Source organism: Pundamilia nyererei, unplaced genomic scaffold, assembly GCF_000239375.1.
Source record: "Pundamilia nyererei isolate P.nyererei 1_Seehausen unplaced genomic scaffold, PunNye1.0 scaffold00287, whole genome shotgun sequence".
Lineage (NCBI taxonomy): Eukaryota > Metazoa > Chordata > Actinopteri > Cichliformes > Cichlidae > Pundamilia > Pundamilia nyererei.
In genome coordinates this window covers 166316-179832 of record NW_005187688.1, presented here as the reverse complement: position 1 = coordinate 179832, position 13517 = coordinate 166316, and the positions used below count along the sequence as shown (strand labels likewise).

The window sequence follows — 13517 nt, the reverse complement described above, 5'->3', positions numbered from 1 at the left end:
CCCCGGATAAGCTGGAGGAGGTGGCTGGGGAGAGGGAGGTCTGGGCCTCTTTGCTTAGGTTGCTGCCCCCGCGACCCGGCCCCGGATAAAGCGGATGAAGATGGATGGATGGTAATAATTTAAAAAAATATTTCTTCATGTCATTATGCAACTAGGGGTGACATGGGCCACGAGATTGAGACACAGACATTAGAGCCTCCTAATGCGTGTTTTGTTTGGTTTTCATCGGCGTGGAATCACCAAAATAGAGAGGGCATAGCCTAACACATGAAACAGGAAAAAAACACTGTGTAATCCCTTTACTTCAACAAAGTAACTGTATTCTAAATACCACCTTTTTAAACAGTAACTGTAACGGAATACAGTTACTCATATTTTGTATTTTAAATACGTAACGCTGGTACATGTACTCCGTTACTCCCCAACACTGAGTACAAGTGCTATAAAACTTTAAGAAATAATAATCAATCTTAAACTGGGAAAATCACACAGTATCATCTGTGCTGACTCCTGCTGCTATCCCTCGAATGGTTAAGGGTGAATGCTTTAGCTAATCTCCATCTCCATCCCAAGTGATCATATTCTCTACTGGCATTCTCACAGCAGGAAGTATAATCCTTGTATGACATCACCAGATTCGATTTCCTTACGTTTCTGGTCCTCGGCGATGACTGGGTTGCGGAGCTCGATGAACTCTCCTCCTCCAATCTTGTTAACGGCCTGGACCCTGAAGTAGTACTCTCCATTGTGGATGAGATCTTTGACCACCCAGCTCACCTTGCACTCTCCTGACATTATGTTGACGTATGTCCTCCTGCCGGCCTCACGCCGCTGTGCGGCACCACAAAAGGAACAAATGAAAAAACACATGAGCATTTTATTTTCACTGTCAGATTTCTAATGTGATCAGTAAAAACACGCTGCCATCTCAGACCTGCAAGACATAGTGAAGAATTGGACTACCACCATCATAATCTGGTGGATCCCATGAAACTTTACAGGAGCTCTTTGTGATCTCAGAAGCCACAATTTCCTTGCAAGGACCAGGAAGCCCTGAAGACAAAGACATAGAGATATGAAAAAACATTGGCTCCAGGTTCAGTGTGTCTCTCCAGTGATGTACAAACTGGCCATGTGTGTTTAAATACCGATGACTTTGACATTGATGGTGGCACTGGCACTTCCCAGCTTGTTTTCTAGTGTCACTTTGTACACTCCAGCATCGGCATGAAGACTGCTGTCAGTCTCCAGGTGACAGGAGGTATACTCCTTCCTGTTGAGCACCAACCAAGAAAGAAAAGACACAAAGCCATTTTAATGGAGCTCATGTTGGGCTTTTTCCCAGCAAAAAAAGATCAGTTTTCTACTGTTTGTTTGAAGAGTAATTTCAATTTAGTATTCTTTAAAGAATATGTTCTTCTATTATATCAGTCATTCCATCTCAAATCAGTACATCCATGAGGGTCTGAAAGGCGTCTATAAATAAAATGTATTATTATTATTATTTTATTACATGTTTGGTAACATTTCTACTTAAACAACTCCAATTTTCTTAAATGTTTTATGGTCCAAAGTTTACCCATATATAGTGAGTGCTGTGAAATTTTAGTTTTATACATTAGAATTAGTGCTGTCAGAGTTACTCTCGTTATAATGACGTTAACGTCATGACCGCATTCACACGGCAGATCTCTGTTAGCACGGATTGGCCCATGTTAGGGGCTGCACGGCACTAACGCGCTAACAGGCTAACCGTGCTAACACTTTGACGCTGTGCAACCCTAAAACATGAAATTTTAGTTTTTCACATTAAAATTAAAAAAGAAATATTTTTTAAATGGTCACTTTCAGACCATTGTTTTGCTAACTGAAATATGAATATATGTGTCAAAAACTAATAAAAACTGGTCTTTCTAACAGCTGAAATAGATCAATTTGGGACAGATACGCACATAAAAAAATTGCCTACTAACCCCTCTGACCCTAAATCCCTAACCTATCCCTAACCCAACCCTAAACCTGGCATGACTTCTACAGGTAAGCAGAGATCAGGCATGTAAATACATATAAATTCCCCATTCTTTATATTCCCAGATCGGGTGCTAGTAGAGGCTGGGAGTTTGAGGGTCCTGCTCAGTTTCTTGGACAGCACTCTTCTACCTCTTAGTATATTTTAAACTTAATTTTAAATATCAGACTGAATGCATTAAGTCTCAAACTGTTGGGTAGAGCAAGTGTCAAAAATGAAAACTATGAATATGTTTTAACAACATTATTTTTCAGTTATCACAAAAAGCAATACCTGGAAATGCTAGAATTTTTTTCTATATTTTTCTTACCTTAACTTGCCACTACTCAGACATTTACACATCGGTCCCAAATTAAGGATCTTGATGCATTTTGATGGTAAGAAAAATGAGTGAAAATTTTAGACTCAAATATTCATGTTCAAACTTTTCCTCACATTTAAATGTGTGAAAAATGGCTTGAAAGTGGGTGGATTGTAGATTTTTATTTATTTTTTTGTTTGTTATATTAGGATTAAATTTCACAGCAAGCATACAGTTTTTATGCAAATCAGAGATGGATGAGTGTAAGGCCTGTGCTGGTGTGAAATGAAATAACCGATATGACAAAAGTTCTAGATGAAAGGATTTGCACAGAACACTCACCTAAAGCCAAGGCGTTCATCCGCCTTCAGCTCTTTGCCATCTTTGTGCCAGGTGATTTTAGGTAAGGGGACTGCTCTAAAGGGAACTGGAATGTGCAGCTTTTCTGTTTCCACAACAACTAGATCCAGAGTCTGGAATTCCAGAGTTGGGTTGCCTGAAAACACGGAAAAACAAAATCTTTCTCAGCCACAAATGAAGGGCACCGGTGACTCTCAGAAACAAATATGAAGATTCTTACAGTCAGAGTCTTTGGCAAAGACATTTTCAGAGATGTCCGACGGTTCGCTCTCTCCGATAGCGTTAACGGCCCTCACTCTCAGAATGTACTCCTTTTCAGGGGTCACACCCTCCTCTACACGGTACTTGAGCTCCTTCACTGGACGGGAGTTCACCCTCATCCACTTCTCCGTTCCAGCCTCGCACATCTCAATGTGGTATCCTCTGACAGGGGCACCGCCATCTGTTTGTGGAGGTTTCCAGGCAATTGCCAGGAAGTCTCGGCTGGCTCCAGTCACGTGTAATTCAATGGGTGGTGATGGGATGCCTGGAGGGGAGAATATAAACTCAGACTCTCCGCACTTTAAATTGTTTTTACTGTTACAATATAATTATTAATGAATTGAAAGCCTTTATTGTCATTATACATAGTATAACGAGATTAGAAACAGCTCTATAAAAGTGCACACGTGCTTATAGCATTTTATAAAAACTATACAATAATTTAACTATACACTTACTGTAAATATATGAAGCTTTATTTATTTTTTTATCTATTTCCTGAGCTGACCTGTTGGATCTTCTATGGTGAGAATCTCGGTGGGTTCACTTGGGTGTCCACTGCCAGCCTCGTTCTCAGCTCGGACCTGGAACTGAACCTCTGTTCCCTCAATGACGTCTGTTACCCTGTACTTACAGTCTGGACCCGAGGTCTTCCCACATTTCACCCAGCGAGTTCCAAGCTTCTCTTTTTTCTCAATGGAATACCTGAACAGCCAATGGAATACAAGGGAAATGGACCTTTATACATACTAGGTCGAGGAAACAAATCTGCTGCTTCTGCTGCAGGTGCCATTTACATGGTGATCTACTAAGTGCCTATCCTGCATGAGAAACGTAAGGAAATCAGTTTTGCAGAAATGTTTAAGTTGCACGGGACTTAAGTTGTGCAATGTCACATACAGGGTACAAGATAAAATGTGATAAAATGGTAAAATGTAACCTGAGGATGGGTCTTCCACCATCATTTTTCGGTGCCTCCCACTGCAAGTCCACATATCTTTTGGTCACAGCACTGACAGCGAGAGCGTAGGGTGGGCCAGGAGTACCTGGAAATGAGGAAACATTATCGTCGTTCTTTGACAGATCAGCAGTGAGGATTTTCATTGCCTTCAAATTGAAATGATTTGTGCGACTGCGCATCCTTTCTAACTTACTGAAAGTGTCTTTTGCCAGCACAGAGTCCTCCATCTCACAGAAGGGTCCGACACCCACAGCGTTCTCAGCAGCAACACGGAACACATAAAGCGACCCTTCATTGAGCGGTTTCACGTCGCACTTCAGCTCTTTGACTGTGGTGTCCACAGTCTGCCAACCTTTACGCCTCACATCACGTTTCTCCACAATGTAGTTGGTGATGGCTGAACCTCCATTGCGCTCAGGAACCGCCCATTTCAGCTCAGCACTGTTCCTGCTGATGTTGACAACCTCTAGCCAGCGTGGAGCTGAGGGAGGGTCTGGGGAAAGGAAGACAAACCACAGTTTTAATTTGTCGGTGTGACCTGGCCAGCTTCAGAGCACCAGCTGTCGGATGTGTCGCCCATATACCATAGTGTACCATGCTTATTCTCTACCAGTTTGTCTTACATGGAAATGTTTTGACTGTTTAAAACTTCAAATATTCCAACAATTAAAACTAAATTTAAACAATTAAACTCAATTTCAGAAAATGTGAAACTGTGCTTTACATGTCACATCGTTCGTCTTTTCCAGATGAAAAACACATTTCATTTAAAAAACCTGTTTAATTCAGGGTGAACGTGCTCAGAGTTTGAACACTGATCAGCTGTCCTACAACAGTAAATGCTGAGCTGCCAGTCTGAGAGTTCAGCTGTTGAACGGCCCTCCTGTCTTGTACTCCTCACATAGACATTTTCCAGAGGGCGTTCCATTTTTACCAATTATCCAAGCGTGCATTTAAGTTTTGGTTTTCAGTTTTGTTACTGAAGCTATGATATATCCCACTGTACTGATGCTCATGATTGGACATAGATTTAAAAAACAAAAAAACCCACCCTGAATAGATGCAAAATTTTAACCTTATTTTGAACATAAAAAATAATAATCAACCCACCTCTGTGTATTTTTATGGCAGTTTTATTAGCACTCTGAGAGGCTTATGTGGGAACCTTTCTCAGAGAACCCCACGTATGCTTATTGTACAGTTAACCGTTTGTGTTCTGGACATTTGTTTTTATTTCATGTTTGTCTAAATTGTCTGACAGCACCTGTGTTATAGAACCACACACACTAAATATCTATGTTTATTTGTGTGTGTGTTATAAATTGCACATTTTTTTAAGCTCACCCCTCTTGTATTATGTGGCAGTCAGTGCAGAACAGATCATTGATCTATGTTTTACTCCAGTATGTTTTTCTGTTTTTAGATCATGAGTTATTCTTACTGAGTCTCTCTTTGCAGAGCACTGGGTCACTGGGTTCACTGGGTTCGCTCTCTCCAGCCACGTTAACAGCTCGCACTCTGAACGAGTACTCCTGCTTCTCCATCAGGCCCTTTAGGAAATATTCCAGCATGGGGATGTTCTCTGCCACGCGGATCCAGTCCGTGGTGCCGGTCTTTAGCATCTCAATGACATAGCTATCAATCTTTGCTCCGCCATCATGCTCTGGTTTGGTCCACATTAGGAAGCATGACGTCTTAGCTACGTCCTTCACTGTGGGTTTGCCAGGGGGCCATGGAGGGTCTGGTAGGAAAAACAACCGTGACATATTTATCTATTCTAAACAGATTTAAAGTGCTTATAGAAGTAAGGGAAATTTAGTACCAATAGGATCTTTAACAAGGATTGGATCTGTCTCCTTGCTGGGTTTTCCAGTTCCGGCCAGATTCTCAGCAAGGACTCGGAACTTATACTTCTTCCTGGTTGGAAGACCTTTGACCCTAATGAAGAAAAGTACACTGTAATCTACCAAAGAAGCTTAATGCAAGAGTCAGTTTTGAAATTTGACAGCAGAGTAGCTAGGCTAACCTTTTTTTGTGTCTTTGACTGGTCAAAAAAGTTATAGCATATGAAAGTTCTCTTTTTACCTGCATTTTAATGCAAATATAAAAAACTTCAATAACGTTTTGTTTTTCAGTTTATACTGTTGCCTCATTTCCATTGTCAGATGTTGAATAATAGAGATGATGCATAATCTTAGTTTCCCATATGCTTTTACACAAATCAATTGTTTTTAACTTTGGGAACCATCACAAGGTGCAGTGCATTTCGGATGAAGACTCAGTGGCCAGTATTAACACTGCTGTGTTGCTGCTGTAGTGTTGCAAATGTGAACGATGGAGATTGTTGTGGAAGTTTTCCATTAAGTAAAGCCTGCAGACGAGCGGTGAGTGGTAGCTAACATTCTTTAATCACAAACAAAGAACAGAAAACCAAGCTTGGTGGAGCCTGCATGATCGTGGGGCAGACTCAGTTAAATACCGTCTCCAGGAACTAAAGGCAGTACACAGCTGTTTCACAGCTTAAGGTTTGCACTCCCTTGCTACCTCCCAGAGTCCTCGAAGAGACAAAAGACTCTTCCTGTGGAGTTGTCTGCTTGTCTGCTTCCCCCCAACTTCCTTACCAGACCCCCACCATTTGTCTAAGTAAGTAAGTAAAATTAATTTATATAGCACATTTCACAGATAAAAATCACAAAGTGCTTTACAATAAGATCAGACATACAAGTTAAAATTAATTAAAAGCCTGTTTGTATAAAAATGTCTTCAGCTGCTTTTTAAAGGAGTCAGTAGAGTCTAGACAGCGTAAAGACAACGGCAGAGAGTTCCACAGCCTCGGTGCCTGAAAAGCCCGATCCCCAGGTGTTTTAAACCTAGTACGTGGGACCACCAGTAGCCTCTGACTTGAAGACCTAAGTGCTCGGGATGAAGCATGAGGTTTCAACAGGTCAGAGATATACTGGGGAGCTTCACCGTGCAGAGCTCTAAAAGTTACACCTAAAATTTTAAAATGAACCCTAAACTGCATGTTAAAGAGACATGCTAAAATCCAGGGATTTAAATCATCAGATCTATTTGCCAGACAATTTTTCAGCTCGGTGTAAGAGACTGAAGCACAGCTGTGACGGCTGTATGAATTGATTGCTTCAGTCAGCCTTTGTCTGTTGGCATCAAAATCACTGAATTAACTTTTTTTCTAATAGGTTAACTTATGGGACAGGTGCTTTGTGAAAACAACAAAAGTAACCAGATCAGTTCAGTCAGTTTCAGTCTGGTGTTACTAAACCACACATTTGTCCGTGTACAGGGGTCGCTCATAAATTAAGTCTAAAGTTCTTATCTCCAAAAATGGATTTGATCCAGAGAGTCCTGGATAGAAGGTGAACCTGGTAACAGTGAAAACCTTTTAGATGCTATAACTTGTTTTGACCAGCCACCTATCCCACGTAGTTGTACTGTGTTTTTATAGTTAAGAACACATTTCATTTCAGTGAAGTATCAGAGAAAACAGAAAACATCAGGAGCACCAGTACTTTTTCTAATATTCCTGAGTTTAAACTTTTCTGTTGGAAATGTACATCAGCACACTAATCTATCAAAGAAGCTCAATGTATAAACATCAGTTCTGAAATGTGACAGCTAGGCTCACCTGTAGTTTGTGTCTTTGACTGGCAGCTTGTTGCATCTTATCCACTTGTCATGGTCAGCTTCGTATCTCTCCACCCAGTATCCAGTAATTGGGCTTCCTCCATCCTCATCGGGCTCATACCAGTTCAGATTCAGAGAGTCCTTTGCAATATCTGAAGCCTCCAGCTTGTAAGGAGCCCCGGGAGTATCTGAGGACAAGATCAGATGCATCAGGTTAGTCCAAGTCATGAAGACTTGATCTACTTGACCCAACTAGGGACCTGAAAGTAATAAAGCCTGATTATGATAAATGTTCCACACTAAACTCTTCAGTTAGCTGAGAATCGACAAGAACAAGAATCTCTCACAGGATCTTATAAAAAAAACCTGTACGATTAAGCTGTTTTTCTATCTTAACCTCCTAAGACCCGAACTCTTCCACGGCAGCATTTTTAATTTCTCTTTGATATTTGGGCTGATTGGGACCTGATGAATGTAAAAACAAAGAATTACCAGATTATTTTTTTTACCTGATTTTTGTTTCTAAGAAAAATGAGAGCCACATATGAGGATATTCGTTTAAAATTTCATTAGAACAGTAGCAGGATAATGTCCTCGTAAGTGGACATCAGGCCCTTGTAGAGCAAAATTGAGTATTATGGTCTAAATAACCCAAAATGTGATGTCCACATATGTGGACGCAGGTCCTAGGAGGTTAATGCTGCATCAGACATTTCAATCCAAACAAACAGAAAAAATACTACTGTATATGAATCTATACATAAAAGAAAACTGGAAATGGACTCATCTACAAATGGAAATTTCTGTTTCTAAGATATTAGATGTAAGGTAGCCTACCAAAGGGGTATTTAGCAGTGATTGATGGGTGTTCAGCAGCTGGACCAACACCAAACTGGTTTTCAGCAAATACTCTGAAGATATAGTCCTTGAACTTGATCAGACTGGTAGCTTTGTATGTGGTCTGCTTCACAGTGGAGGACAGTCTGTGCCAGATCTCACTATCAGCAGCTCGCCGTTCAACAATATAGTTGGTAACTTTGGAGCCACCATCATCACGTGGAGGGTTCCAAGCCAGAAAGCAGGACTCATTGGTGATTTCAGAAATGTCAAAAGCAGCAGGGGGACCAGGCTTATCTGTTTTGAAGAGCAGATTTAAAATTGTAATCAGCAGAAACGGAGAATCTGTACCTTTCTCGGTCGTTAATTGATCTTACCAAGGATGTTGACATCCACAGTGGCAGTGGCACGACCGCTGCTGTTGGTGGCTTCGATGATATAAGTGGAACTGTCATCTCTCTTTGTCTTGGCGATGGTGACCATGGAGTGTCCTGGCTTGGTGTCGATGGACACCCTGTCGTCTGGTTTGAGGACCAGGTCGGCTTTGGTCCACTTGACTCGTGGCTCAGGCTTACCTGTCACATCAGCAGGAAGTTCAATCTTGCTGCCAGCCTTAGCAGTCAGACCAGCCAGAAGCTTGGCATCCAGCTGGATCTCTGGAGGCTCTGCATAGAAATTAAGGACAAGAAGTCAGTCAGTAGGTGGGAATTGAGATGCCATAGTCACAATAGAGTAAAGAGGACAGCAAGCTCAGTGTGACCACATAAAACTAATGGCTTGCTTATACGGAGTTTATACGAGGGAATAACTTGTAACGTTGGATTACACCATATGAAATTTCATGGTCCTAAGAGGACTACATCACAAGTACCTTTAGGATCAACAGCCTGGATCTCATCAGTGGCTTTGCAGGGCCGGCTGGCTCCAAGTCGGTTCAGGGCTCTGATTCTGTAAGAGTACCACTGACCCTCAATAAGATTCGTCACCTGGCACTTCAGCTCAGGTACCAAGTCCCCACAGGGCTCCCACTTATCCGTTCCTCTCTGACAGCGTTCAACATTGTAGCCCCGGATGCCGCTTCCGCCATCATACTTTGGCGGCTCCCAGGTCAGGAAGATGCCACTGGCTGACTTGTCCCTCCACCTCAGGTTTTCTGGAGGGTCGGGGACAGCTGGAGAAAAAAACAGTTGGAGCGCTTAGAAAGTTTCTCAGAAGCAGTTTAATCGAAAGGAAGTCTCGTGTTGTTCTGACTCTACGTGTACGAAGAATGTGTTTAGGTATTTTGATTAATAGAGACAGCCAGTATTGTCATTAACATCAATGTTACACATTGAACACTGCCTTTACTCACTTGCAGGAGAGGAGACGTTAACTGGCTCGTCAATATACGCTGGCTCTCCCGGTCCACATTTGTTGCAGGCGGTGACTCTGAACAAATACTCCTTCCCTTCAACCACGTCAGTAACGGTGAACTCCAGATCCTGGATCCCTGTGGTCACCTTAGAGAAAGAAGAATTAACATCATGCTTAACTGGTCCTTCATCACCATGTGCAGTCCAGCTAAACATTTCTTCATGACAGGCTGGGGCCATGGAGATAGTATGAGGGGAGATATTATTGAGTGGGTGATAATACTGGAAATGCACTATACGAGTGCCAGTCAGCAGGTGTTGTTACGATTCGGCTGTTACTTGTTCATGAATACCCAGAGCCAGCTAATTACAGAGCACTCTCTCTCTTACACGTGTGTGTGTTTTAAAATATAAAATTACACTTTTTTAATTTAAATATTAGATGACACATTATGTAGTGATCAGCTGGTTCAGCACACTCTGAAAGCCGATGTCACTGTTGTACCTTGACCCAGGTCTTGCGGGACACGTCTCGTTTCTCCACCTGGTAGCCAATCAGAGGACTTCCTCCATCATGCTCTGGAGCCTCCCAGCTCAGGTGGACATGCTGCCGAGTCACCTCAAGGACCTTGAAGTCCTTTGGAGCACTGGGTGCAGCTGGAGACACAAACAGAAATCCGATGACACAATTTTAACAAAAATGTAACATTTGTCAAGGCTCTGCTCAGTTTTTTTAGGGAAGATTTTTAAGGTGTACCAATAACATTGACTTCAATCTCTCCAGAGACCGATGTGACATCATTCTCCAGATGTAGCGTGTAGATGCCTTTGTCTGGACGGACACTCGGTGTGACCATTAGCTCTGTAAATGTTGACTTTGTCATGAGGAAAACCCGCTCATCATGCATGCTGGATAGCTCCTTCTCTCCGAAGGTCCACTTAGCAACAGGTATTGGATATCCAGTTATGGGGACTCTGATGGTGAGAGGCTGGGGAACAATCACTTCCAGGCCATCTTTAAAAGCACTCAGGTCAAAGCTTGGACCAACTGGAGAAGAGACAGAGGTTTTAACGTGCCTGCCTTTGCCAAGGATTTTACTATGAAGGAATAGCATATGAATAAAATAACTATGAACTAATTCATTAATCTCACCATGTGGGTCGTCAGCTAGCAGAGGTCCGATGATGTTTGAAGGCTCAGAGACTCCGGCAGCGTTTTCAGCAAACACTCTGTAGTTGTACTTAGTCCCATATTTCAGACCTGACACCTGAGGCAAACGTCAGTGAGGGATTACAACAAAGAAATGTCAAACTTTTAAAAAACCTTGTATTTAAAAGACTTTAAAAGACAGTTTTGGGAGGTTTTTACTTTGAAATAACTGGTATGCCTTTTTTTAAATGACAGGTTTTTTTAAACCCTCGCTGGAAGGCTTGTTTTGTCAATTATCTAATGACACGCTTTTAGCCCGAAGCAGCTGATAAAGGGCTTTTACTCAAAGGTTGTTTTTGGTCACAAGACACTGAACATCAACGAAACAGCTACTCAGGTTTGCAGATGATTTTCTTTGATTTGTACCTTGTAGAAGAGGTCAGGGCAGAGACGGGCGTTGCAGCGGAGCCACTTGTCAGAACCGTCCTCACAGCGTTCAATGATGTATCCGGTGATCATGCTGCCTCCGTTCTTCAGTGGAGTCTCCCAGGTGAGCTGCACTGAGCTCTTGTTCTGGTCCTGCCAGGACAGGTTCAGAGGGGGGCTGGGACGCTCTGCAGGTGATCAGAAAACACCAATTTTAAACCTGTTAAGTTAGAAGTATCCTAGGGTAAACCAGTGTGTGTGCTACGTTTTACCAGGCAAGAAAGGTTGACACTGAACTAGTTAAGTTGCTTTGGAGTGCTAGCTTCTTTCTGTTCAATATTGTGTCTGGATTTTCCCTGATTTTGAGGGACAGACTAACCTTATCTAACCATTAGATAATCATTTTCTTACTAGAAAGGGTAACCAATCATCTTTCCATGAGCCAAACTCACCGATTGGATCCATGATTTTGACGGGCTGTGAGGCAGCACTGGGTTTGCCGACACCGGCTCTGTTCTCAGCTTTCACTCTAAAAATGTACTCTTTATTCTCAATGACATCATTAATGATGGCACTGAGGTCATCAGGTTTGGCCACCAGGACAGGAGACCACTTCACTGACGTCCTGTCGCGGAGCTCAATGATATAAGAGGTAATGGGAGAGCCTCCATCTGACGTGGGAGGCTCCCAAGACAGAGTGCAGCCAAACTTGGTGACGTTTCCCACGATCACATTCAGAGGAGCTTCAGGAACATCTACAGAGATAAACAAAATATATTTTAGTGAACATGTGTTCAAGCATCCAAGTATTAAAGTATATATCAAGTTAAATTTGCACCTCAAAGATCTTGAACTTGGAAGTTTGGGCTACTTTTGTCCACTTAACTAGACTGTTTAATTTCCTTTCATCAAAATATCAATGCTTCTGTTTAATCTGAAACATCCTGTGGCTCATAAAGAAGCTAAGAGAAAGTTGGTGGCTGTGTAAAGGAACAGTTTGAAATAAAATATCATGGGTTATTTTGAACTCTAACAGAGTAAAGATTTTAAAAAAGAAACAAGGATATGAGCAGAACAGGTCAACTAAACTTCAAAGATTTGGCATGTTTGTTATATTAACACCATACTCACCATATTCAGATAATTTGATTTAGCCTCCGTCTAATTCAGTTATGAGAACAATAAGCTAACATTACCAAGATATCAGTTCATGCACTACAAATTTTTATCAGTATTTTGCAATATAAAGTCTCTATATTTATAAAGTTTAACTATTGTTGTTTTTATTTTACCCAAAAAAGTAACATCTCTTCAACTTAGTTTTATATCTTTTTTGTTACCTTAAAGTGAAGCTTACTGTCTAACATCAGAACTACTTTACATCATTATTTAAATGTGTGCAAAAGATGAATAAATACAGTAAATCTCACCAAACTTGTTCTTAGCTTGCACAGCTTCGTCAGTCTCCACAGTGGGTCCGCTGCCAACCCGGTTTCGGGCACAGACTCTGAATAGGTACTTGGACTCCTTCTGGAGGCCGGTCACTGTGTATTCAGGACTTTCGGCATGGTCGGTGGCCAGTGTCCAGGTCTTACGTTTCTCATCACGTCTCTCCACTACGTAGCCGATGACTTTACTGCCGCCATCGCTCTCAGGCTCCTCCCATGCGAGGCTGATCTCACCATCTGCAGTGTCAGTCACCTGGAGGTTCTTCACAGGTCCTGGGACATCTGGAAAAAGAAAATCACATTATAGGATAAGATAAGCAGCCTATGGACATCTACACTACAGTATCAGCTCTGAATGAAGAGAAACCCGTTCTAAAGTTTATTCTTAATCACAGAAACAGCAGATGTGAAAATACCACACGACACCCATTATTCTGTTGTTTTAAGTGTGACTGGTGCTTTTAAAGTTCACTCGTTATTATGGGATTTGAGAATTTTTATGCTTTTCTTTTTGACAATTAAAAATAATGTTTTGCACCTTTTCATGCTGCTTCAGCTACTTTTGAAGGAAACAACCTGCAGATTTAAGTAACATTCATTATGTATGGGGTGAGAAATACTGAGGCACTATGTATCATCTGAATTAGCTTAATATAGCAGAACATAGCTTTTGACGACGTGTTGTCCAGATTTGGCTTCACATTTAACATTAATGATCCCAATAGTGGTCAGACTATTTAAAAAAAC

General features: G+C 41.6%; 1 protein-coding gene across 1 annotated transcript in view; it reads right to left on the bottom strand.

The window, feature by feature from the left end:
- ttn.2 (titin, tandem duplicate 2) overlaps positions 1-13517 on the bottom strand; it is a 224471-nt gene that overhangs the window by 94166 nt on the left and 116788 nt on the right. Inside the window, exons 126-146 of the mRNA XM_013915325.1 lie at positions 12753-13052; positions 11775-12077; positions 11323-11510; positions 10900-11014; positions 10504-10794; positions 10252-10403; positions 9746-9893; positions 9266-9565; positions 8772-9059; positions 8395-8691; positions 7559-7745; positions 5735-5850; positions 5354-5653; positions 4106-4405; positions 3892-3997; positions 3460-3656; positions 2911-3216; positions 2673-2826; positions 1149-1273; positions 935-1053; positions 651-831 (exon numbers count right to left, since the gene is read on the bottom strand). Of these exons, the coding sequence (XP_013770779.1) occupies positions 651-831; positions 935-1053; positions 1149-1273; positions 2673-2826; positions 2911-3216; positions 3460-3656; positions 3892-3997; positions 4106-4405; positions 5354-5653; positions 5735-5850; positions 7559-7745; positions 8395-8691; positions 8772-9059; positions 9266-9565; positions 9746-9893; positions 10252-10403; positions 10504-10794; positions 10900-11014; positions 11323-11510; positions 11775-12077; positions 12753-13052 (4473 nt within the window). The remainder of the gene's footprint in view (positions 1-650; positions 832-934; positions 1054-1148; positions 1274-2672; positions 2827-2910; positions 3217-3459; positions 3657-3891; positions 3998-4105; positions 4406-5353; positions 5654-5734; positions 5851-7558; positions 7746-8394; positions 8692-8771; positions 9060-9265; positions 9566-9745; positions 9894-10251; positions 10404-10503; positions 10795-10899; positions 11015-11322; positions 11511-11774; positions 12078-12752; positions 13053-13517) is intronic.